We start from the raw sequence: 26746 nt of genomic DNA, 5'->3' as shown, positions 1-26746 counted from the left end.
AATGTTCCTGCTCCATAAAGGCGTCCACACACACTGTTTTGTCGAATGACATATTGCTTGACATATGCTTGTTTTCTTTGAGGGCTTCTGATAAGATGCACACCGTTTTTATGGTTATCACAGTAAGCATTGATTTTCTTTTTGTTTATAAGAACACCCTCACACTATAATGTCATACGGGGGAGCTCTTATATAAACATATCATTTTTGCCCCGGCTTTCAGCACCTGTCCTCCCTTATTGATTCTCAGTACATTGACCTTTGGTTGAACTCTTCTGCCTGCTAGTGCCCTTCCTCATTCCACTCTATGAGACATGCCATGCACTACGCTATATGACACACCTGGGTGCTTTTAAGCACACCCTCTCCATCAACCGGCTATGAGAGCCTCCATTTGGCCCCACTGTTGTGACAAAGGTATAATGAGGTTTAGATGGCTGTGTACTACACTGCTATGGCTATAGGGCTATTTGGCTAGGGAGACGACTATAAATACCTATATAGCCGGGGCGGCGGAGCTCGATGAGAGGCTGAGGCGGAGTACTGTTAAACATCAAGGTCATGTGCGACTACTTAGAGTGTGAGTTAGTGAGCGAGTGAAACAGCCATAGGGTCACAGGTTGAGGGAATGAATGGTTACAAAGGAGATGACGCTCCAGATGAAGCGGTGGTTAATGGGTGCTATGCTCAGATGACTGCCCAACACAAGGTGGGATGGGGGGGTTGTAGTGCTTTTTATAGAATCCACTAGCTCTCTCTCTAACGTGTCCCCGTCTAATCCGGTTTAGATTGTTTACTCTTGAGTTGTTGACAGTTTTGCCCCCGCGTCGAGGCACGGGGAGGCTATGCTGATTTGCTGGTGACTTCAGAAATTGTTGGTGCGTGCGCGGATGTGCGAGCTGGAGAACGAGGCTGGCACGTGGGTGTCAGCCGGGTCAGGCGTGTACACATGCAGAACGAGGTAGTCTCTCTAGCACAGACTCCCACTGGACCCCATTACAGAGGAGCTGCCGAGCTGCGGACCCATGCAGCTTAATCACGCATGCACACAAACGCATGCGCACACGGTCACACCAAGTAATTACGCCGCTATTCACATGCGATTTCATACATGCATGCGCACATAAATACATGTATACGACTCAGACTTGCAAACACAAACAAACTTGAGGTCAGAATATATCCCACGGTGACCACAGTGTCTGGTAGCAGTGTGGCAATTATCCTGCAAGACTGACATGTGCAAATGTGTGTGAAAGCGTCTTCTACAAAATCAAGTTATTCATAATGACCTGCATTACATGCACGTAAAGACACGTGTGCACACCCGGCAGACACAAACACTCAGCGCCTCTCACTCATAAACACTCATGTAAACAAACACACACACGGAGAGAGTCAAGCCTCATGCATGATTAAACCAGGCATCCTCGGGGACAGTGTGTTGTCATATTGTCAGATTTTGTTTAACAATATAGCAAAATTACATTAGGATCCAGAGGCAATAATGTTACAATTATTGGAAAAGTCCCCCCCTCCCTCTTCTTTCTTTCCTTCCCAACGCTCAATCATCTCCGTGCTTTCAGAGTCAAGGCTAATACTGAGCTCATCCATTCCCAAATGCCTTTGCAATGGAGGAGCTCATTTAAGCGGACACACAAAAGTATTTGTGCATGTGTCTGGGAGTATGGCAACGCATCTCCCAGCCGCCCATTCTCCGGCTTAATGCGGAACATCCCCCGGGTGATGGCTTTGGCAGCCTCCAAAATGGGAAATCCATATTTGCCGAGGGGGTCATCGGCGGGTTAGGGGGAGAAAAGTTTTGTGCCGAGAGAAAAAGGATGTGCATGTGTGACTTCTCGGGGAGCAAAGTTTTGCATATTTTTTCACTGTCTCTTTGTTTATGCTGTGTATTGGGAAAACATGAATGGGTCGATATTTATAAGAGGTGCTGTGCAAGGCAAGACTTGAGGAGGAGGAGTGGGGTGTTTTCTGATGAGTGCATGTAGGTTGGGTTGAAAATTTCATGAAATTGTTTATTCCTTTACTGAACTGTAAACTGTGAAGCAGCTCTCACTCCTCTATCTCTCTGTCAGTCATACGTTCACACACATATTCACTGTTTATTTTTCCTCTTTTACATTCTTTTTTCCCCCCGTTCACAGCGCCAATGGAGCTTCCCATGAAAAACAGGAGCTTCAGTTTAACTTCCCACCAGTTGAGGGCGTTAACCCAGCTGGCCTGCACCCTGCTGGGGTTTGAGAGGACTGTGAAGGAGCTGGTGACTAATATGACCTTCATCGATTGCACAGGAGAGACTCCCTGTGTAAAAGGTACGACTCCATCCACATGTGTATAAATATTAGACATGTAAACAGGGCTGCAGCTACCTGAGGTCATGTTTACTTTTTCCGGGAATTTGGGGAGTCTTAATAACCTGAGATGCAGTTCACATTTACAATTTGAAAATTACACACGGCAGATACTTGAGGGCTGATTCAATATTCTTTAGATCAAATACCCTTAAAATTCTATTTTAAGGCCAAAAAATATTAGAATATATTCAGTGTTTCCCCACAAGAGTGTTTGCCTGACTGCAAGGAGAAGGTTCTGAAGCAGTATTTAGACCATCGAGTAGGGAAATTATCAAACAGATAATGAATAAATAAAACGATAAAGATGATGATAATTACAGTCTTTCTGTGAGTGTGGTGGGGTGACAGAGGGGGGACTTGTCTGCAGCCCTGCTTGTGTGCCTCTCCTCCAGGCATCAACAGTCCAGTTACACCCCCACAAACACACACACAGATATACACATTGTTATGTGTAGCGGGAAATCTGAGTTGTGTCTGAAGAAATGTTATTTTAGTAGGGAATTATCTTGGGTATTATATAAGCCTTTAGTATCCTTTTCCTCTCTCCCCTTTGAACTGCCGCTCTAGAGATGTTAAATGAAAGCTTTTGGTGCATGGAGTAATTTCCATAAAGGTTACATTTACAAAAACAAGACTTGCAGAAAGGCTCAATTTACAGAGAGGTAAACAGCCTTTAAAGGGCAGTTATCCAAATCATTAATTCCAGGCAATCAAACGGCTTAATTACCAGAAATTCATCAGATGGGCTTAAAGGTCAAAAAGTGATGCGCTTGCTGCTTCCTCCTTCTTCCATTCCACGCGGTCTTGTTCGGCTAAATTGCCTCGCCTGGGGTCTCACTCTTCGCCTTGTGATTAGGAAATTGTGGCCTTGATGTTCACGCTTTTTAATTGCAACCCAACCCAACATCCTGTATGCTTGTCTTCACGTCACCAGCCCCCCTCTACATTCCCCCGTCTCCCCACACATCCTCACAATCTCCCCTCATGGAATTACCCCATATGTGGTTGATGCTATCTGGGTTCAAATCAGATCTAAGCCCCAAATTTAGCCTCGTAAAGCCGTCACCATTAGCGTTTACTGCCAGTTTCTGCTCCCTCTGAGGCAAGTACAGTTATACTCTGGTCACTGTCTCATGTTAGCTGGTGGGGGGAAAGATGGGAGCAATGTGACCCATGGCTCTGAGTTATATACAGTTGCTTTCATGTCATCGCTCCTGGCATTCAGTCAGGCCTTTAAACCATAATATAATGTTATGTGTGATATGGAAATATTCATGCTAAATAATGCATAGATTTAAAGGATGCTACACACCACATAGCTTTTCATTTGTATCTTTTCTGTTTCATTGTTGGTCCTTGTTGAAATTTCACTGACATGATTTTGAGACCAGGCACAGTCAATGTCTTTTAAGATGTATTACATAATGTTTGCATTAAAATAAAATGTATTGGTCATTTAGGCATCTTGAAAAAGAATAGAGAGGATTCAGACGTGATAACAGATGGTAAGAAATCCCCAGCAGAAACACTTCTCCACATGCCAGAGGTGAGACTTTTCTATGTGTTTATATGATGGAAAGTTTCTGTTCTACTACAACTACTCAAAATCATTCAGGCTTATTATCATTTTTACAACAGGTGAAATATTCCCTTCAGCATTCAAACATTTATTGGCTATTGGCTCGTCTCCTGTTTTTGCAGGCGCAGGTTTTGGAGTTTGATTGGAGGTCAGCGTTTAGGGGGCTGGTCCCTCACATGGCACACTGTGTTAAAGTTGTGCTGGATGAATTTTGTGCCAAGAGTCTGCAGCAGGAAGAGGCCTTACATTCTTCAGGACACACCTCCGTCACCCTGAGCCGCACTACGGGACACACCGCCATCGCCGCCGGCAACACACACCTCAGAGAAGATTCCTTCTACACCTACTCCGAGAGGGAGTCTCCCAAAATGATAGCCAAGGTACTCCCGGATTCAGTGATGTTTTCACTCTTTTATATATGTTTCCTAATAAAGCGTTCTATAGTTATGTTAATGAGAAGGAAGTGAGCCATACCTTTCCTTTTAGTTTTCCCCTCAAAGTTACGATCTGTAATAAGAATGTAAACAAAGTGGAAGGCTCGCTACCAAAAATAGTAGTATTGGAACGTGCCATCACTTTTGGATTGATTGACAGGTTTTTAACAGACTAAAACTAGATATAAATTCAGCTGATAAACCATCAAAATGCAGATTTTAAATCAAATCTTGAATGCAGTATGCCTTTAATTTATATGGTAAAAATGTGATTGGTCTACACAATCTGTTGCAAAGACAAAAATCCACACAGCTAACTGTTTCTCTTGATCGCAGAATTTATTTTTTTGACCTTTGCTATCAGGGCAGTGCTTCAGCTTGCCTTCATTTGTATTCCTCCCCTCCTGATTTGAGGTAATATTTTAATTTCGAAGTCTAAATGTGAGCAGTTTGTCAGTTGACAGTAAACTGGAACTTTGAAGATTTGTCAAGTGGTGTTCATGTGTACATTAATAATCTGATTTTGACCAGTACTTAGAATAAAGTGTTACTTTGATTAATCTGTTTAAATTGGTTAACTATAGGACTAATCCTTCCATATAGTTTTCTTCATAGTATGGAGCGGAGCTTACTTAATTAAGACGCCTCCTCCACATCATTTCACAGCCTCAAACCCTATATTTCTCTCACGTTGTTATCACTGAATTACCTTGTGGCTTTCTGCAACTATTGAAACAAAATAGTGCTTCAAGCAGTTCTTTCCACACAGTGCCCACAGATAGTCGAGAATGCCCAGAGATGATTTACTAAAGAAAGACACACCGCTCTGTAAATGGCCACCAGCACAGCTGGAAGCACAAAACGTCTGTAGCCTGGAGAGCATTTGTAAATGATGAAACATGAAAGTGACAGTGAAGTGTCTTACTAGAGCTGTGAGATAATCTTCATCAGATGTGTGTCATCTGTGTCGTTAGATACTTTATAAGGGAGAAATCCTGTGAAAGGTCTGATAGTGAGGATTAAGGTTTTTACTTCACTTCAATGCACTGCCACAATGCAACTGGAATTGGAGTGCTCCATGATATGGTTACCCCCACATATTCAGGAAAGTGTGTTACGTGTTTGAGGAAATAGTTTATTTTTATATAACCTGAAATTATTACTTATGTGTTCCACAGACATTTAAAAAAATATATTTAATCAAAAAAGCTAACGAAAACACAATGACTCTTAGTTTCAGGTGATTATACACTAATGAAAACACAGTTATGAATATAATATTCCATTTCTGCTAATAGATCCCCCGAAATGCAAACTGTTCCTTTAACAAGCAAAAGTCAAGTCAGAATTTCTTCGTATTATTTACCCCTTTTGTCTTTATTTTTTAGTCTCTCTTTAAGAGTAAAAGTTTCAAATGTAATTTTAAAGAAAAAACATAAGCAGACTGAAATTAAAATTCTGAATATTGCATCAATTTAGCAAATCCCCTATTGGTCTGTCCCTAATATAGAGATGGGGTTCTGTGTGTGTGTGTGTGTGTGTGTGTGTGTGTGTGACATTTCTAACACTCCGTACCAACAAATATAATCACTATAAGCCACTGTGTTTCTCCTGCACACAATTTATCCCATTATACTTCATCTGTAACTTCTAACACATCTCACTCCTTTATGTACATGCACTGAACACATGCACACACATACACACACACACACACACACACACACACACACACACAGAGGTTAATTGTGTGTACAATTAACCTGTGTATTAGACCCCAACTTGTCACTCCTCACCCTGTGCATGAGCATGCTTTGCCGTCCCTGTTCTGTTCATCCTGCTTTATTACTACCTGGCTGAACAATGCCAGTCTACACACATCCCCCAGACCCAGACCCAGGGAGATTAATAGTTTTTGTAGCCCCGGCGGAAAGCACCCTCTACAATAGAGAGCCCAAATGATTTGGGCCTGACACGGTTGACACCCTGGATCAGAAAGGGCCTTGGAAAGAGTCATCAGTATTACTTGAGGGGAGGACTCTGAGGACAAAAGAGAGACAGGAGGAAACCAAGAAGCAGTACGGGTGATATTATGAGGGCTAGATGGTGTAGAGAAAGGTGTTGAATTGGGGGAAAGTATAGGGTGTATAGATGATAGAGGGGTGTATCACAAAGGCAAAGAAGCGAGGGTAGAGAGCAGGATAAAGACGGGATAGTTTGAGAGAAGAGATGAGAAGAGAGGGCCTGGGAAATGGCAGAGAGAGGTGAAGTAGTCACCAGAGATTGACTTTTCTCAGGAGGAAGACCAGTGTGTGATGTGAAACCAGGCTTAGTGTCTAACTCTACAAAGGTTCTCCAATGTTGCGGGCTGGACTGCCATAAACCATTTAAAATGACGCTGTGCTGTTTTTCTTGCGTATTTTACCGTCGCTGAACAACTTTTCCTCCTGAAACTTTCTCCAACTCACTTTCCTCCACCTTCCTCTAACTCGTCTTCTACCCACTACACTGCGCACTGTACAGTCTCTTATCATTACTGCCTCACCTCTCCTCTCCTCCTCCTCCTCCTCCTCCTCCTCCTCTGCCTCCTCCCTCTTTCCTCGAGCCCTTTTACACTGACAGTATTTGTGGCTCTCATTGCTAACGAGTGTCAGAATTTGTCTGTGCTCAGGACCTGTACAACGTATTTATGTGTAGGTCAACGCTTCAAAGATGAGAGCCTTTCAGCCCAAAGGTTATACATGCATGCATTTGCATTCAATAACACCTAGCCAGACAGACATCCAAGACCAGACCGTTAGATATTATATATATATTTTTTACCCCCCCTTGTCTTTTTTCGACACATGCCCCAGTGTTTGAGCAGAGAGCAAATTACTATACAAGACATAAGCATGAAATATGGCCGGTTCAAAGCCATTATGATGGATCAATATTTCACACATTTATATTCATATGTTCATACCTCAATCCTCGCTTTTTTCCATGTGAACCCACTTCACTGTCTGCATTACCATACATATGCAGGCTGCGATGATACTGTTCATCCATCAGAGTACTTTAGATAGTTTTTTTTTATTGGCAGTCAGTTGCGTGTTGAATGCCAAATACACTCGGTTCAACAGCTGGAACTCGCCCTCTTGTCAGAACCTGGGATTGAACTTTTCTCGTTTGGGTGGGCCCTTCTAAAACTAGATGCTGCCGCTCTATTATAGCAACAGAAGTGCCTTTTCTGTATTCAGACTTCACCTGCGTGTTCACTTCTCCACTTGTCTGTCTGCTACTCCAAATTCTGCACACACAAACAGGCCTCCCTTGCACTTAAAAAAACTTTATACAATCTCTTTCACCTTGCTGCAACGGTCCTGGTGGGATTCCTGGCTTTGATCTTAGCTAGTTAAGGCTTCAGCCTGACTTCAACGTGGATGCATGCGTGTGGTTGTTTTTGCACGAGTGTGCATGTGAGGATGACTGCCTGCTCAGTGTGTGTGTGTGTGTTTGTGCCGATAGTGTATGTGTATGAGATCCCTCTCCAGGGCCTCTCCATCACCCTGGTAATGCTGAGCGTTGTGTCTGCCTCTGCTTTCTCTCTCTCTCTCTCTCTCAAAGCTAAGCTCCTAATGACTACATACAGTCAGATATTGACTTAATTGCCCAAACGGCTATTGTTCCCAGGCCTTTTAACCCCACTGGAAGCTTTTAAGGAGAAAATTGTGTAAAGAGATTGCGAGATTGTCAATTGCGTACACACACGCCGGCGCTCCGATCTGACAGGATGTCGAAGTTCCCAGTCAGCTCCTATAGTAAGTCAAGTAATAGAGTGCATGGCTCTGTAACACATGCTGTGATTGATATATTGATTGATTGATTAAACTATAGCATAGAGTTTTCTGAGTTATGGTGATTATTGTTTTCCCTCAGTGTGACCCGGCTTGGTAACTCCAGGGAATATGCTTTGTTTTAAGGCTTTTTTAAGACTCATAACTCACATGTATAGCTGTATAAATTTGGAGGCGCATGAACTCACACACATATGTGACTCCTTGGCACTTGCCTGATCGTCTTTCACTGTTCTCAATGTGATGTCAATAGGAAGCACATGAGGAGGTAGTAGAGGCAGCGGTGTCGAGGTGTGCTTGTGTGCGTCTTGTTCTCTGCAGTAATAGGTACAGTACATGGTGCTTTTTAAAGAATACATATTACACTACAGTATATGCACGCTGTGCATTTATATTGTGCAATCCTCGTATGTCGTCATATTTTATGACGTTATCACTAAAAAAATATATAATTTTGAGCTATTGTGGTTATATAAGTGTAGGCCTAATTTATGGTGCTGTTAGATTGCTGCCAGACTGTTTCGTTAATACAGGTGCGTGTAGGAGAGTAAACAGTTTTATGACAGTGAAAATGTTGTTTTTGAAACGCCAACAAATATGAACTGAAACAAAATATTTTGTTAGATAAAAAAAAAAAATTAATTGAATTTTGAAAAATATTACATCTATCTTTTTTCAATAAATTTTGACTTTTGGACTGAGGATTGAGACAATTACAGAGACGGACTGAACGTTGCGTCGCTCACTCTGTATGTGTTTGAGAGAGGGGGGAAGAGAGAAAAGGTGGAAGGTAATGTTTCTGTAAGTTAATAATAATAATTTGAATGTCAATGTTATGAATGAATGTTCGAAGCTTCAAACTATTCGGTGTGGCCCTACTTTGTCATATTTTCTTTTGATTACCTTCATCTGAGCACGTTGTCTTGTTCATCTCTGTAGCATTTTTTCTTTTTGTCCCTGTCAAATATCTTTCCATTCTGTAAAACTATAGACTATCTGACTGAATGAACACCTTTGCTATAATCGATTTCTTTACTGCTCCGCCATGAAAAAGATTTCAATGCCAAAACATTAATTGCACTCATCTCATTTCAATCTAATGTCAACCCTGCTGATTGACACAATGCTATCATTATATTAATAAAAAAATGTTAAAGATTTAGAGAGAAATACCAGCAAATACAGCTTATCTGTGTCTCAGCAAGCACATACACACTCTACTATTTTAAAGGGCCTTGATCAGCCAGTCCCCCAGCCCCTGGAGAGGTAGAGGTGTAGGCAGCCCTGTCCCTATAGGCCTTTCTCCAGGACAAATGTGGATACATTAGATAAGTCTGGCAGTTTATAGAATAAGCTGTATGTCTTATATGTTGCTGAAGCAGCTTTTTTTCCCTTCCTCTCTCCCACTCTCACCTCTGCCTGACCTTTTCTTTTTCTTTCCTCTCAGCACGTCTGACTCCCCAACCTCTTCCTATGTACTGTAACATTTCTGTTTCAATGTGGTTGAACATGATGCGTGCTGTTATAAAATTAGACAAGTGCCGATGTACTCTCAGAAGTACTGGTTTTTATTTGACCTGATACCAATTATGCATGTTCAGCAGTAGAGTTTATGTGGAGGGCATGTCTTTAGACATCTGTATTCTGCATTTGCACTGATGTTTGCTTTGCAGCTGTAATGTGGCTTGCACAGTGTTAGAGGAAAAATGCATGTGTAATACTCGGCTCAGTCTCGAATCCTTGTCATTCTGATGACTCCTCGCAAATGTTCCATTATTTATATCTAATGAGGTCGCTGTTTTTCCTCTTACTGACAGATTCCTCTTCTGTTATTGAGATCTCGTCTTTGCCTTGTCTCCCCCCTCAGTTCTGTGGAGCAATCATGACTGAGCTGGATGCCTTACTACCCTTGGCAGCAGCCTGCAGGGACAGCTCTCTCCTGGAGGTGCGATCCAGCTTTGTGGAGGCGTGTAGCAGGGCGGCGTTTGCCGTGCTGGGCCGTCTGCAGGAGAGGGCCCTGGAGGTGCCGTCCTCTGCACCCCTGAGGAACCTGCCTGCTCTGTTGGCCACTTGCGTTTATGTGCACCAACGACTGGAGCACTACCACGCCAGGCTGAAAGATTCAAACACTGCTGCAGCTAAAGTGTAAGGAGAGGGTGTGTGCATATATGTGTGCGTTGGTGGATATTATGTCAAAATGATCCATTCCAACATTACCCATTGTTCCTCATCTTTAACATTACTCAATCATTTCAAAACCAACTAATTTATCAACAATAACCTAACCAGACAATCTGCTCAAAAGATAATAAACTGAATTGCATTACAAACAGTTTTAACACAGACTGAATCAGTATATCACAACTCACTCCAGTTATTCTAAAGTATTTAATACTCTTATCAACATGGGACTGGGCAAATATGCTGCTTTATGCAAATGTATGTACTGTATATATGTATAACTGGAAATCAATTAACAACATAATACAATGACAAATACTTTCTGGAAACCCTCACAGGTACTGCATTTAGCATAAAAATATGCTCAAATCATAACATGGCAAACTCAAGCCCAACAGAACAGGCAACAACAGCTGTCAGTGTGTCAGTGTGCTGACTTGACTATGACTTGCCCCAAACTGCATGTGATTATCATAAAGTGGGCATGTCTGCAAAGGAGAGACTCGTGGGTACCCATAGAACCCATTTTTATTCACATATCTTGAGGTCAGAGGTCAAGGGACCTCTTGAAAATGGTCATGCCAGTTTTTCCTCCAAAATGTAGAGTAAATTTGGAGCGTTATTTAGCCTCCTTTGCGACAAGCTAGTATGACATGGTTGATACCAATGGATTCCTTATGTTTTCTAGTTTCATATGATGCCTGTATCTTCACTCTAGCTTAAAACTGAGCCCACTACAACCTAAAAATCACAAGTTGCGTCAATGCGTTAAAGAACTTAGTGGCGTTAAAACGAATTTGTGTTAACGCGTTATCACATTAACTTTGATAGCCCTAATTTATTAAGCAAAAATGAGCCTTGTGATACAGGCAGAAAACAGAAGAAACATTTGGAAATTGTACACTTCAGATTAAGAGGAAGGGAACGGAGAGTTAAAAAAAAAAAGAGTAGAAATGATTGACAGGAGGTAATGACGCCCATATTGTGTCGACATCTGGTGAGTTTTTATGCCCCGTAATACCCCCTTAACCTCTGCTCTCCACACATCCCCTCTAAAGGCATCCCTGGTGCCCTCGGTGCTCCTGTTGTCCCACCTCTGGCCCTGTGCACCCCTCCACCTGCACTCGCACCGCGCCCCCTCCGGTCATAAAGCACTTTCCTCTTCCTACACCATCCAGTCCCCCTGGTTTTAAGCCTCCTGCACCCCCTGTTAAACTCTTGGCTCTCTCTGGAAAGTATCAAGGCAGGCAGATTTAAAGGATATGAAATGTCACACTTAACTTTTAGAATAAATCATCAGTTCTTTCAACTAATCATCTCACCTCATGTTTGTTTGATAGCTCCCTGGATATACAGTAGTCAATTATGCATCTGCATTACAGGATTATGGCCTATTGGATTCATGACCCCAGCGGCCCCTTTTTTCTTTCTTACCATATGTAGTATGTATATTTTGTCATTACTTTTAAAGGTTTGTTTCTTTCCCCCATGCCTAGACCCCTGACCCTGCTTCCAATCCAGAAGTACCAAGACACAGTGGAGGCCTTGAGAGACCAGTTGACCAGCTACTGTATCCACGTTTGTTCCACCTGCATCCTTCAAGACGCAGAGAGTCACCACTGGGCTGATCCCAAACCTTTCTATGAGGTACAGTGTCCTCACATTTCCAAAAAAACAATCTGATTGAATTTTCTTTTCCCCCAAGACACCTTGAAAAAACACCACGTTTTAACTCTTATATGATAAAACATATTTAACTGTCTGACTGAGTTGAAGTTTCTGGTATTTAAGATGTATAAGAGGAGCCTATTTGAGTTTTACTTATTTACCCCCAAATCAAAAAGACAGCGACACATAAAACAGCTGCAGTATTATCTGGTGTTGATTTCTTTCCTTTCATTGTAAAAAAGTGGAAATTCTAATGCCACGCGTCTTAGTAGGCTCTTTTTCTGTAGATTTTGAGGAACTCTAGGAATTATACTCTGGAGCTTTCTCGCTTCTTCTTTTCATTCCCACAATGCACCTTTACCTCCCACTCTCCCTCTTCTAACCGAGCCTTCTACTCTGAGCTCCCTGAGAACATCTGTGGCTTCCATGCTGCCCCGGGGGCTCCAGGGATTCAGCTGTCTGAAGTCTGCAGTCTACGCTGGGACTGTCTGGAAACAGCATAGGGCCTCTGAAACTCCCCTAACTTTATGCCCTTAAACCAATCTAAACCTCCTCTCTCTTTCATACTTTACCCTGCTTTTGCCTTTTTTTTCTCCCTTTGTTCCTCCCTCCTTCCCCGGGTCACCGGTGTCAGACAGACCTGCTGTGCGCAGGTGTGCGCTTTTGTTCAAGCATGCCTGTGTGCATCTGTGCAGATGAATGCATGTGTGGGTGTGCAGCAGCAGCAGCATCTCAGGATGTGCGTTTCATTTGGTGTGTGTGTATGTATCTATGGTTGTATATGTGTAGTTGTATGCACGAGGCTTCCATCTCCTGGATCCCCAGCCCTGTGTCTTGGCTCTTTCACAGCTCCACAGAGACCCTTCTTTTTGTTATTTTAATATTGACACATGAAAAGTTGTTGGCAGAGAACTATTTAATACGCTATAATAACAACACATGAGGTCAGTTAAGGCGATTAAAGGAAGTATAGAGCTTGACCTTGGCTCAATCCTCGTCAGCCTTCAGAGCCAAATGCTACATTTCATTTGAGTAAAAAAAAAAGCCGTTATGAGTTTCCAATTTTATTCCCCATCCCAGATTCAGTCGTCACTGCTGCCAGGCCGACATCTCTAATTAGAATTTGTTCTTAGTCGACCTGGCTGGTTAAATAAAGTTTGACTTGAGTGAACGGATTAAACTGTCCAACCACACACATGTAGTTGTGGCCGCTCTTGGTTTGGATCCAACGTCTGCGTCTGCGATTGCTCTGCTGAGTCCACAGGCGGAGGATGGCGACCTAATCCCGGACATAGAGCTCGGTCACGCTCCCCATCAACCACAGATCCCTAAATGACTGGCTCCAGGGAAGAGAGGAAGGAGAGAAGTAAAATACGAGATAGATGAGGCCAAGTGGGAAGAAAATGAGAAGGGACTGTGGGGCATGATGAGTTTATTGAAGACGGGAGGAAGTTTTGGATGTGTCGGTATCTCCGCCACACACGCACCGTCCGCTGGAGCAGTTTATTGTTGGAGGTTAAACATGAGCGAGTAGAGGTAGAAGAGGGAGGTTTAATGAATGAAATCTTTTCCCACAAAGCTGCAGGATGCCAGGATAATAATCTCTTTTCCTCCATCCGTCCTCCCCCTCTCTGTCTGTCTTTTTTCTCACTCTCACTTGTCTTTGCTCACTTTATTCAGAGAAGTTCTGCGTTTCTCTCTCTCTCTCTCTCTCTCTCTCTCCCTCTCTGTTCTGTATGTGCGTGCAAGTGTGTGCCTGTGGTGATGTGTTCTCCAGTTCAGGACTTTAAAGCCGTCTAAAATCCCAGTGGGGGAAGAAACCCAGGTGCAGAGTGCAGGTGGCGTGACCACTGAGACATCCTGGTGTTGACAGACCTGCCTCTGTCTCTGTCTCTCTCTTTCTTCTCCTCCATGTTCTCTCTTTCTTTCCCTCTGTTTTTATCTCCTCTTGGTTTTCTCTGTTTTTGCTTCACTGTCAATATCCATATCACAATATATCTTCATCACCTGCAACCCCCCCTACCTCCCTCCCTCCCTCCCTCCCTGCCGTCCACCACTTTCTTCCACAGGGTGAGCGCTGTTCCTTCTCGGTGCAGATGTGGTTCTACTTCCTGTGTGGGCTCCGTAGCGACCTGTGGGCGGTTCTTCCGGCAGAGATGGCCAAGGTGGTGCTCGGCCAGGTGCTGTCGGAGACTTTACAGCTGCTGGTGCAAAGATATGCCAGGGCCCGTCCTTCGTACAAGAGATACCTGCAGATCAGGTACTCTATCATGTGCCATACTGGCCTCAGTTATATTATTCACTTGACAATTCTTGTCACTTTCTGTGATATAATTCAGGCTACTAAAATAACAACATAAAAAAATAGTCCTGTACTTCCATTTGTGGTCTTACCCGTGGTTTAAACGCTTCAATATAATTGAAGTATTGATGTGATTTACATTAAAGGTGCTATATATAACATTGATAACATTCAACCACTAGATGTCGCATTCTCCCTCCCCCGTTCCATTGCATTTACTTCACAACAAGTCGTTGCCAGGTACTTACTGTCAATCTCAGCTATTTATCTGTTTTTTTTCCACACAAACTGACGACCCAGAGATATCACGTGATACCAACGTTGTTTTACTATTGGCTCACAAGCCTTGTTAGGAGTGGGAACCAAACGTCAGATATCTTCCACAGAGATAAACAAAACATTAATTTTGGACCTGCCAACATATTTATTCACAATCATAATATTTTTTTTCAGGAGACGCCATGCTTTTATTATTTTTATAAAAGAAAATTGTATACTTTCTAAAGGCTTTGTAGATGTTTTTTCTTTTTCTTTTTTTTCAAATATTCCTCTACATAAAAATGTTATCATTAAGACCTTGAATGTAATGAAGTACCTTGCTTTCTAGGTATTTAACTCACTGGCTAGCCAAAACAAAAAAGTCCTGTCTGGTTACACTCTCTATAAACTGTTTCTTAATTGAATTTCTGGAAAATGTAAAAGACAGAGCACACATCTACCTGTAATGGGATGATAATTGAGAAAACAATCTCACTACAAGGTCTGTTAGCTGTAAGGACTTCTCGTTCTTCATGTTGGCTCAACAAGCTGAGGTTCAAAGGTTATTCCTGACCTTGGAAACAGGCGTTGAGAAAACAATCTCAACCTCAGATATTAGGCCAACCTGGACAAGAGGTGCTTAAAGTGCTTAGAAAAAAATGGAAAGTGGAACAACTACAATTCCAAATAGACAAAAGTGAGCTCCAGAGCAGGAATCAAATTGACCTTGTGGTGAGATTGTTTTCTCAATCGCTGTTTTCAAGCTCAAGATTGAACTTTAAACCCCAGGAATGATATTTGTTTTCTTTCAAAAGATTATTTTTCTTATCTGTAATTTGTGATTTTCCTGACAATTGTCAATGGCTATCATATCTTATGTCTCTGCTTTTACGTTTTAACTCCATAATTCTCTCTAGTTAGCTATGTAGACTATGGTATATACTGTATAATGACTATAGGCTTAGCTACACATAATGGGATCCTAAATTACATCAGAAGTCCTAGACATCTCTCTCACTGTTGCCCTAGTTTCCCTCAGCTCCTGTGGGTCTGATGGTTGAGGTGGTCTGACGTAGTGTTAGCGCGTCATAGGCACACTCTTAGTACAGTCTCGGGGGGTCGTCTTCTCCATCCTCTTTCTCCTCCTAATAGCTGAACGATGACAATGAACAGGCTAAACTGTGACACACGGCAAGAGGATGAAAGAGTGGCAAAGACGAAGTGCATTATACATGTGTAGCACGGCAGGATGTCAGCACAAAGCCTGGTTTATGTTGCATGTGTTTCTGGAGGGACAGTTGTAAAGTGTAAGGCTAGCCTAAACAGATGTCTTTTCAAAGCTTCTTCCAAGTTTCCTATGTGTAGGCCTATAGCACTCACATGGGTGCTCTTATGCTACATCAGCTCTCCTCTATCAGTCCATCTCTGTGTGAGTATAATAACTATTAAGGCCATGGGAAGAGCAAGTATGAGGAGATGAGAGATGATGAGCAGCTCTTCCTAACCAATTGAGGAAACAGATTTAGGGGAGTATAAATGTAAAAGCAATGACTTTTATTATGAAACCTAAAGCCCTTACTTAGTACACTTAACTTTCCAACAGTAAAATCACCAGGAGGTTGTGTTATCTTTCTGTGCGATGAGGCTGTTATGTCATGATGTGATGGTGGATGTCAGCCTTTGAAGATGGGGATGTTTGCTTTCACTGACTCTCTCTCTTTGTGTGCTCCTCTCACATATTCCCTCACATCTCATCTGTTCTGTTTTCATCTATACATTCGCCTTTTCTGTTTCCTTACTCTGTGTCAAAGATGTGACATCACAGCAGTGTTGCTGTATGTGGAGCAGCTTATGTGGAGCGTGTGTGAAAGTCCCGAGGCCTTGGTGCGCTCCAGTCCTTCTTCAGCAATCGCCATAATAGCGGGTGGATCAGACTGGCTATACCAAATCCACAGCCTGTGTGAGCAGCTCCTGACGGTCCTCGTCATTGTCACAGCACCCCTGTCTTTGCTCTATAGGTTGGTATGCACAGTATGTTTTTGTTATCCGACCTTAAAGCTAGAGTTGGCAATCTTCTTTAAACATTTTTTGTTATATTTGTTGAAATTTTCATTACATCCCGACAGCAATCAATAAATCAAATGCTCTGACAAAAAAAAATAAAAGATTCAGCCCGAATGAAATGATTGAACGGCCTACCTGTCTGTCTACCTACCTGCCTGCCCGTAATCTGCCATGCACTCCTTGCAAGTCACCAGAATCTTGCTGCTAGCTTGACAGCTGGGTAGTGTCTAGAAGGTAACCACGAAGTTGTGAAAACGTGCAAAAACTCTCACGAGACTCGTTGCCCGACGACCAATCCTAACCCTAACCATTCAAGGTCAATGTCTAACCATCTCGCGAGAGTTGCACAACTTGGGGGTTACCCTCTAGACACAACCTAACAGCTGTGAGTGCTAACAATAGCCATGTTCGTTGTTTACGTCGTAATGATAATTTTGGGGGAGTGGCTTTTGAGGGAGGCTTTTGAGGGAGGCCTGAAGCAACTGACTGTTGCTGACTTGGTGACTTTCTCACTAGATTTAGGGACTTTTGGAGCTAGTGCTGCGAGCTACTTTCATTTGCAAAGAGTTGGCAACACTGGGCTCAGTTTTTCGGTTGGATAATTTTTTTAATCTAGCGTACTCTTGCTAGTATTTTAAGATTACCAACCCTAGCTTTAAGTTAAAGTAAAATATGACCGAGGCACACCAAAATGTTTTACTTTCATATGAAACTAGTGAATAGAGGTAGTTACTTGGTCATAGCCACTGGCTCTTAATTGACCATGGATTTAGCCCCACACTTGACCTGACGTAAGTGCCAACTGTAATAAACAAAAGTCAAACAAAAGAATACTATGCACTCAGTAGGATGTGTTTGGTTTTATGATATCTCTACCCTGAAGAAGTATGACCACCAAAAAAAAGTTTTTTTGTAAATTGAAGTTACATTGTTCAAAATTGCCATGTGTGATCTCAATTCCTCCTTCCAGGATATCTATGATTAATCCTGCGAAAGAGTCCACGCCGCATCAGCCCGACAGCCCTGTTGTCCACTGGTTGAACGCCATCAACCCTGACCTCTTCACAGAGCAGGTCATACGGTATGTAAAACACACCCATCATACCATCCATCACCCATCATACAGTAGGTAGACATTAGCATGTTCACACACATAGACTTACACTCTGGTATGCTAAGCCATCATCACACACACACACACCTCAACCCACTGTACTGTGTAGAGAACCATATGTGTGTGTGTGAGTTACAGCCGCATACTGTATGCGCTCAGGGCTTCAAGCTAGAGTTGCTGCGGTAATATAACACAGATGCAAGCTGGGAAAGAAAAAAAATAATAAATAAACTACGGCAGCCGCTGACACTGATTTTGTTTATGTTGATGGTTGCTGAGGGCTTTACACATGAGGCGTCAACAGGGCACACTGTGATGTGTGCGTGAATGTGTACATGCATGCATACATGTGTACATGTGTGTCCAGTTACTGTTATGACCTCCAAGGTGCAGTCAATCACCCTTACCCCTGACTCCACCCTCCTCCCCTCTCATCTCCCGCACTGCCAGAGGTGATGTCATTGCGTGCTGATGGAGCACAAATCAAACTAACCCCCCGCTCTCCCGCTCCTAAGTATTGGAGAGCTGAAATTAGTTTATTTTTATGACCTCTTTATTTCTTTGCTCCCACCTCCCGCCCGCATGCGAGGGCGCCAGGGGGGCCTGCCAGTGGCTCGGGGCCAGATCCACAGGTCCTCATCCAGGACCCCGGTCTCTGTGGCCAGATCTCTCCCCAGCCCATTAAAGTAAAACCCATTGTTATGGTTATTAAATATAACAATAATATAATCACAAAGCACATACATAAATCATCCAGCAATGCAGGCTATAAAGAAAACATCTGAAGTTATGTTTTCTGGCCTTATGTGTGTTTCTGAAACGTTCACGCTCTGCATTTTTCTTCTTGCCTTTGCACATGTGTGTGTGTTGGTTCTGTAAGCTGACCCCGCGCTGCAGCCGGGTAGATTTATCAGAGCAGTTAAAAGAGGATTTCTTCTGGATTTGCGGTCCTAGTGACATCATAAATTGCACTGTCAGATTGAGGCATAGTTTTCCTCAGTCAAGCAGCAGGGTGCACCCTGCTCCAGCTTTCTGGCTCAAATGGAATGGTTAATTTCTGGGCAGATGCCCCCCCCCCCCTCCCCTCTTCCAGCCCTGCACTCCCTACCGCCTCCTCGCTCCTCAGACAAACTCTGTCCATTCCTTCCATTAGATTTTATTGAGATGTATAAAGTAATATGCAGGCGCACACATTTCAGCATGCCCTCACACTTGCACACCACAAGCACAGGCGCTGAAGGGCGCACACACACTTGCACGCACGCACACCAAGGATACGGCTCATTACCCACAGCTGGCTTCAGCCTCTTGGTTATACAAAAGATGTAGGAGGGGGGTACTGCTGTATATTCATGTATTTGGCTGTCTCCCAAATGTTAATTTGGTTTTAGCTGGCCAAGATTAGAGCTAATTCCTTCCCGGTGCACACTATAAGTAAGCGAGAGTGAAGGCATTTGCAGACTAAGCTCATATCAGGAGTGAGTGACACTGAGGGAAGTTACCATTGTAGCATAAACACTGTTTCCTCCCAGATTGTCATCCAAGACAACTGTGATTTCAGTCTTTCACTTGTGAAGCTTTTTTTCCCCCTCCTTTGTTGTCTCATGCTAAATGGACTGCTATCTGTACACTCACCTGACACTGCAGAACTGTCAACTTTGTTTTTCTTCTTTCCGCTCTCAGAGACGGCCTTGTGGGCCAGGCGGCCTCTGCATGTCAGCTGAGGCTGCTGACCTCTGACCCTGGACGCAATCCCAGGTTGCTACTGCGAATGCTGCTGCACAGAGACTGTCACCTGCCCAGAATACTCCTGGAAAACTCTCGTAAGCCTGTCTTTTAGTGTACATGGATTGGTATATTTGAATGGATGAAGTAGGATGTGTGTATGTGTGCTGTACATGCTTAGCTGTCAATCCTTGAGTCACTTTCATTCATTCTTCCATTTTTATACTACTGGACCTACAGAGTCGATCCCGCAGGCGCCATGTGTGGGACGGTGTTTACCAGCGTCTTAATTATGGTGCTCTAAGCGAGTTATACAGACCTCAGATGAGCTCTATCCATTTTATGAAGTTATCATCAGCATCTTTGCCATCATCATCATTTTCACCTTGGTCACCATCATCACTAAATCAATAGAGAGCAGTAATAAACACTCAACAGGCCCGGGCGGAGCACACACGCTGACCTTTAAAGATTTTCCCTTCCTTCCTCTCCCCTCTGCACCGGCAACAGTCTAACCTTTAAAGACTGTTGTGCACTCGCACATTAATTCACATTATAGCGACCTCATTAATAACAACTCTCACTGTCTCGTTCTCTCGCTCGGTCTCGAGTCTGGCTCAGAGGCTCTGCAATGCTTCTCCCCGCACGCTGCCGTAAATCAACGCTGGAAGCGCTGACTCTCGCGTGTTATCACGGTGACGGGCTAATTAACCAGGAAGCAGACAGACAGAAGGAACGGCTTGACTGAACGCCTACACTCCCATAAGCCACTGCACTTCCCCATCCGTGTTGTGTACCAGGGAGTTTCTTGACGCCCTATTGATAGAAAATCAAGTGTAACTTACTCATAGATAATAACACAGTGAGTCAAAAAATACTTCAATCAGACTATCAAATTCAATTAAATTTAGAGTGTTACTGTGCAGTTACAGTGCATTTTTTATATAACTAACTTTGTTTCATCAACAGCACTTTTTCAACAGTGTTGCTCTGTTAAAATACACTATATCTGCCTTATCAAAGCATGCTAACTTGCTAGAGAGCTACCCAGCGAACTAAATGACCTACCCATTGTCTATTTACAGAGGGATAACACCTCCTCCGCATTTACAATAACAGTTTTCGCTTTTGCAAAACTCACCCTAAATCACAAGACACACTACTTCTGGTGCACACACACACACACACACACACACACCGCCTTTTTATTATCATCAGCGTGTCTGCTTCCAATTACAGGGGTTTCCAGAGAGGGCCCTTGTGACTGGTTGACTGGTTGTCCGGAAGATAAACAGGTGTATGCGTTGGCCATGTATCAAGGTTGGATAAGCTCAGAGACAGAGAGCGAGGGAGAGAGAGAGAGAGAGCGAGGAAAAATAGAAAAAAGCAACCGAGGAAACGACATAGAAACACAAACCTGAACCCGCTTGGAATCGCTGTGTGCTGCAGCAGTAGTGGAAACTCCGCAGAGATGTGCCAGCGCACTGTCATCAGTTTTTCTGAAGTCATCTGCTGCTCCATAATAGGATCATTATTAAAAGGCACCTAGTTAACCTGCCATGCTCTCCAGCACCCCAAGTGGAAATTAATGTAAGTCCCCCCCTGTTTCTTTGGACCGCTGCAGCCACAGCAGTGATATCCAGAACACTTTCTCCTTAAGGACCAATTACCAGACAGGGAGAGAACAAGATGCCAGCGTAACCCACATTACGCCGCCTAATAGACTGATTGTAGGTCAGGCTGGTTGACCACTTTTTGAGTGTATGTGTTAGACGTGTTATTGTGAAAGAGACGTAGAGGGACACTTAGAGATAGAGACAGGGAGATGGAGGATATCAGTTCTCATGAGTGGTTGTGCAGAGCTTCCTACCTGCATGTTATTAAAGTGGTTGATATTAGTGTTCCCATAACGCAGCAGCTAATTTAGCCCTGTCATTTTAGAATAGTCCAGCATTAGTCAGAAGGAAGCCGCCGCTGCCCTCCATCACAGCGCCCCCCTCATTGACTGCTGCGTTGCATACACTCTCCTATTCAAATAGCTGTCATCTCCCACACAGCAGACTGACAGACCGCTGGATGTCTGCCACCTCTGGAGCAATGGGCCTTTCCTCAGCAACCCCTGTCAACTTAACACACACACGCACACACTTGTAACTAAGTGCACAAAACACATATAGACATCCATATGGCTTACACACGCACACACCTCCATCCTCAGCCCTGTGCTCAGACAGCAACCCCCACAAGGACACCCTGTCAAAACCTCTTCCTTTTCACTTCCTGTCTCTGTGTGCTGTGGGGGCTTTGAAATCTGTTCCTTTCTCTGTTTTTTTTTCTGCTGTGTTTTTTTTTTTCTCCATCTAACACAGATGTGGCTTTTTCCTTCCCCTTCTATTTCACAATGCCTTTTGTTCACCCTTTCTGTTAACATGTGTCAGGTTGGGCAGCCTTGACATTTTCCAATGTGTTTTTGTGCGAAGAAATCAAGATGCTGTTTCATAGGATGGGGTTTTATATCTCTCACTACCTACCTCCATAAGGTTGATATTTTCTGAATCGTAATTCAAAAAACAGTCAGGTTTTCCATTCACCGACACACCCTCTAACTGAGAGTATGTGTGCGTACGAACGAGCCTCGTCATCGCTTTGTGTATCCTGTTGTTTGTGCGTGTCAAGTGTTCATGAATATCAAGATTTCATAAATTCATTGACATTTCGATTGCCCACACATTTATTTGTATTGTGCGCAGAAATATCTCACTGACTCAGACTGACTATTTTTCTCAGATTTTTGCCAAGAGAGCTGCTTAGAGACGTCTACTGAGAGCTGCAAGGCAGGAGATGACTTCATAGTCGCATTGTTCAACCTCTTCAGTTGCCTGAATAATGTTCCCAAGGCCTTGACTCAGGTCCTTCAACCGTACCTGGAAAGGTCACACATATGGGAACATCTCTACACACTGGCAGGTAAAGTAGCAACCACCTGCTGCATAATATAGTTCTTACAGGAGTCCTTGCTACAGACTACACACAAAGGGGTCAGGGGGGTCTTTAGGGAGAGATAGCAGGTCAACAGTAGATGCCACATAGAAGTGGTGTACATCATCTCTAAACTGGGAACCTGAAGATTAATTTGAGATTCAGCTCAACACTGTGTGAAGTTGTTCTAGTCATAAATCAGAAAAAACAACATTAAAATAAATTGTGAAAGCGTATAAGGGTTTAGAATATTATGATAGAAGTACATGATGGTCCTTCCCATGCTCACTTATGTCTCATAAGTTGCTGCAGCAATTTTTGGCTTGATACCATTTGATACACAGATTTTTTACCATTTGAGAATTGAATCAATCAAAATATCATGCAAAAATTGCTGAAAAAAACTGATTATCATAAAGTGTGCATGTCTGTAAATTTTCATTTTCATTTTCATTAATATATCTTGAGGTCAGAGGTCAAGGGACACCTTTGAAAATGGCCATGCCAGTTTTTCCTCGTCAAAATTTAGCCCAACTTTGGAGAATTATTTAGCCTCCTTCCCAACAAGCTACCATGACATGGTTGGTACCAATGGATTCTTAAGGTTTTCTAGTTTCATATGATATCAGTACCTTCATGATGCTGCGATCTAAAACAGAACCTGCTACAGTTGTAAAGTGTGAAAGTGTAAAATGGTGTAAAATACCAAATCTCATTTCATGTTAAATTGGGAAACAGACTGTTAAATCTATCACCTCCCAAAATATTTTACATTTTCTCAAAATCTATTATATATGTTTCTAAATACAAAAGTAAATCTGCCCACAAAAAATATAAAATATAAGAAAACATATCTAAGAAGGGTCAGTGTTGTCATTGCAAGCACGTGAGCTAAAGCATGACTTTAATATGCTGTCATAGAGACTGCAATTACTTCCCAACTCTGCCTTTCTTTCCGCCTCTCTCTGGTACAAGCTTTGATACAGAGCTTAATCAGGACTCCTGCGGAGTATGGAGCCCTTTTTGGTGGAGGTTTTTATATCCTGGGTGAGTGGTAATTATTGTAGCATAAATTAGGGGTGATTGGAGAAGAGTGTTTGGATGGAGACAGAGCAAGGGAGGGGTCGACAGAGGGAAAGAAGGAAAAAGAGATCCAGAGAGAAATTCTCAAAGTCATCCAATCATCATTTATCCTCACAGGGTAATTAGTTTAATTATTGGACTGTGCCAAATCTTTGTATTATAACTTTGGTTACAGGATACCCTCGGTGCTCCCGTTTCTATTTAAACTGTTCACTGAGTTAACTTTCATAGATTACGTTGAGAGTTTCACTATTTCTCCACTTACACTGATGTTTCATCACGCGGTAGCAGGTTGTTTCGAATCAATACACAAGTCAATACGGTAGCGGGCGGTATAAAGTCTGAGAAGCAAGTGACTTTGAAAAATAGGTCTAGGTCTCACCTGCCATGGAGCGCTTCTCCCTCTAAAAGCTATATCATTTTCTGTTCCGCTCTCCTCTTTTTCTACGGGTCTGAGGTCACACATTTGTTAGGCGTCCCTGGAGATTTCAGTGCACTTCCAGTGCCGTCACAGCACTATATCTCTCTGTTGTAGCCTTTGGTTTTACAGCCGACGCTGTAGGAAGTTTATGGGTGCCATACAACTTCACACTGCTCTGCTATCAATATGAGCGGGATATGAAAGGGCAGAGCGACGAAAGACATAGTGCACCTGGAGAAGGTAGTAAGATTTCTACTGTCAGGCCACCTGGGTTTGATCGAGAACATCTGAATTCATCTCGACGTTACTCGCTTTCAGTGTAGACATTTCAACAGGAAACCTGTAGATATATATCTATGGATGTGCACACTATTCATGTCTCTGTGTTTTCCCACTGTTTGAAAAGTGACTCAAAAGAGTCATTTGTGACACAGACTGAGTGCGCTATGGCTAGTTGGATTATTGCACATAACCCATTCTAATTTGGTAGCAATCATAAAATTTCATCTACCCTTCATTTTTATGTCAATAATATGGCATGACTACGGGTCTTTGACAAGTTTACAAGTCCAAACCTTTCATGATTTAAGACCTAGTGCAGTGATAAAACTGTATTTTAATGGAACAGTATTAAATGTTAGTTGGAGGCCTTATTTTTCATTGTGCACTAAGAGACTTCTTTGTACTGCATGTCTACTTTTAAGCACAGTATGCAACATGTCTGCTAATTAAATTCAACTGGACATCATTTTCTGCAGTTAATTTCTATTAATTCTCTAAAGTAAGTAGTTGGTCTATGAGACAGTGGTCTCAAAAAATAAAAATAAAAAGTGTTCTAACATGTACCATTGTAGAACACAGCTACAAAAACTCTAAAAAAAGCTCTACCGCAATTCACTGAATGTAGTTCATATGGTAGAGCAGAGATTTTCCATGCCAAAGTTGTAACACTAAGTGAGCCAATTTAGTACTGGCACTTTGTAGCCTGTCATCTGGGCCTCTTCTTCTTCTCTGGCTTCGGTCCTTCTTACAGCACCACACTGGTCACAGACTAACATTTATGGTTGTTCATGTGCAGCTCAGCTTAATGCTTTTATTTTTTTCCAAATGAAGTCTTCTTTACCTGCTGCATTCATCTGCCTTTTTTTGTCAGACACCACGCGGGCTGTACCTGTAGTGATCAGCTGTGTCCGAGCGATAGTTACCAAGTCTACCAACAGCCTCCTGGTACACCTGGTCTCCATGGTGATGGGCTGGCAGACCACGGAGGAGCCTAGTGGAGCCTCGTTCAAGCAGAACGTACCGGAGAGCGTCCTGGCTAAAATACCCAAGGAGTGGAACTACACGCCGCTGGAAGCACGGGGAAAGGAGTCTGCCGCTAAGAGTACGCTGCACAGACTGGGTGTCACATTTTCAAGACATTTTAGGGTTGCTTTCCAAAACTAACGTTTCTTTCTCCTTCCAGCTGTCATATCTGTAACTATTCAAGCCTTGTCCTTCATTTTCACCAACCTGCCCTTGGCTGTGGCGTCCGTGCCTCTCCCCATCCGCTTCCTCTTCCAAGAGGCAGAGAAGCACCTCTCCCAGCATGCCCGGCAGCTGCGCTTAATGGGCCTGTTACTCTGGGCCCTGTTAGGCTGTCTGATCCAGGGCCTGGAGGACCCAGACACACTAGAACAGACCAGTGGTCTGGCCCTGGACCGTGGGGCAAAGGAGTCCCTGTCCCTGCTGGCTGAGTGCCTACAGGCTACCATGGGCATTCAACAGAAGGTAAGGGCTAAGGTTAATAGATTAACAATAATAATACTATCAGTAATAATAAGTAGGAAGTTTGTTCACAATTTAGAATAATGTAGAAAAACCCTGTTTAAATACCCTGATACCATAATTTCATCATATTGATTGCTGATTTAATGTGTGCCAACAAATCATCTGACTTGTACTCATTGACCTTAATGGTCTGCTGTTTGTCTGACAGGGTGTTCCCAAACCCACAGTGCAAAAAGTGCTGCAGGCTCTGGAGGAAAAAAGACCCAAGTGGACGAACATGCAGCTGCAGAAGGCCCGCAAGCTCTGCTCAGACAGGTGAGAGATCAACTGCAGGGATTTAGCAAGAGGTCGAGTTCAGAATGGTATTGATGTAGTTTAGATTACTGTTTCCATGCTATCCATCATTAGTCTCAATTGGTATTGATTATTCATGTTTTAAAAAATGAGGTATCATTTTATTCTGATTATTTTGATCGTAAAAACAGCTTTTTATAAAGTGAATTTCCAAGTAGATAATTTTAGTGATTTATCAATAGTAAGAGGGTTGAGGGCTGGTAGGCTGATGAAGGAGGTGGTTCAAACTGATCAAACTGACTGATGGCGTAGTCAGCTACTTGACATTCAACACAGATACTGAATAAAACAATGAAAAAGAACACAGCTTAGATATGCTTTTTTTAATTGAGCATTCAAATTCTGATGTATCGCATCATCGAGATCATTTTTCACTGAAAAGCTCCATGAGTGAGATCAATGGATCTCAGATGTGTTTGTTGTGGTAAGTGATGGACGTGTCGTCTGACTGTGCGGACTGCCGGCTGGAGTGATGGGAAAAACAGCTTTCACTTTGGTCTGATCCGTTGACCTTTTGGCTCGCCGTTTTGTAGCTCGTTCCCAGAAACCGCGCCTCCGGTCGCTCGCTTCATCATAACAAACTCTGGATGCATCCATCCT

The 26746-nt window shown here is 42.9% G+C and overlaps 1 protein-coding gene across 9 annotated transcripts in view; it reads left to right on the top strand.

The window, feature by feature from the left end:
* kiaa0825 (KIAA0825 ortholog) overlaps positions 1 to 26746 on the top strand; it is a 127969-nt gene that overhangs the window by 24572 nt on the left and 76651 nt on the right. For all 9 annotated transcript variants that reach the window (XR_005207863.1, XM_037777645.1, XM_037777643.1 and 6 more), the window contains 13 exons: positions 2166 to 2333; positions 3836 to 3921; positions 4077 to 4334; positions 10095 to 10372; positions 11905 to 12055; positions 14146 to 14336; positions 16448 to 16654; positions 17671 to 17781; positions 19498 to 19637; positions 22327 to 22506; positions 25176 to 25406; positions 25488 to 25792; positions 26001 to 26107. Coding sequence is in view for 8 of the 9 variants with exons in the window: in XM_037777645.1 (XP_037633573.1) it covers positions 2166 to 2333; positions 3836 to 3921; positions 4077 to 4334; positions 10095 to 10372; positions 11905 to 12055; positions 14146 to 14336; positions 16448 to 16654; positions 17671 to 17781; positions 19498 to 19637; positions 22327 to 22506; positions 25176 to 25406; positions 25488 to 25792; positions 26001 to 26107 (2413 nt within the window). In the remaining variant the exon portion in view is untranslated. The remainder of the gene's footprint in view (positions 1 to 2165; positions 2334 to 3835; positions 3922 to 4076; positions 4335 to 10094; positions 10373 to 11904; positions 12056 to 14145; positions 14337 to 16447; positions 16655 to 17670; positions 17782 to 19497; positions 19638 to 22326; positions 22507 to 25175; positions 25407 to 25487; positions 25793 to 26000; positions 26108 to 26746) is intronic.

The sequence above is a fragment of the Sebastes umbrosus genome, chromosome 8 (assembly GCF_015220745.1).
Source record: "Sebastes umbrosus isolate fSebUmb1 chromosome 8, fSebUmb1.pri, whole genome shotgun sequence".
NCBI classification, from domain to species: Eukaryota; Metazoa; Chordata; class Actinopteri; order Perciformes; family Sebastidae; genus Sebastes; species Sebastes umbrosus.
The sequence above is the reverse complement of the archived record's forward strand: the minus strand, read 5'-3'. Positions and strand labels throughout refer to the sequence as shown.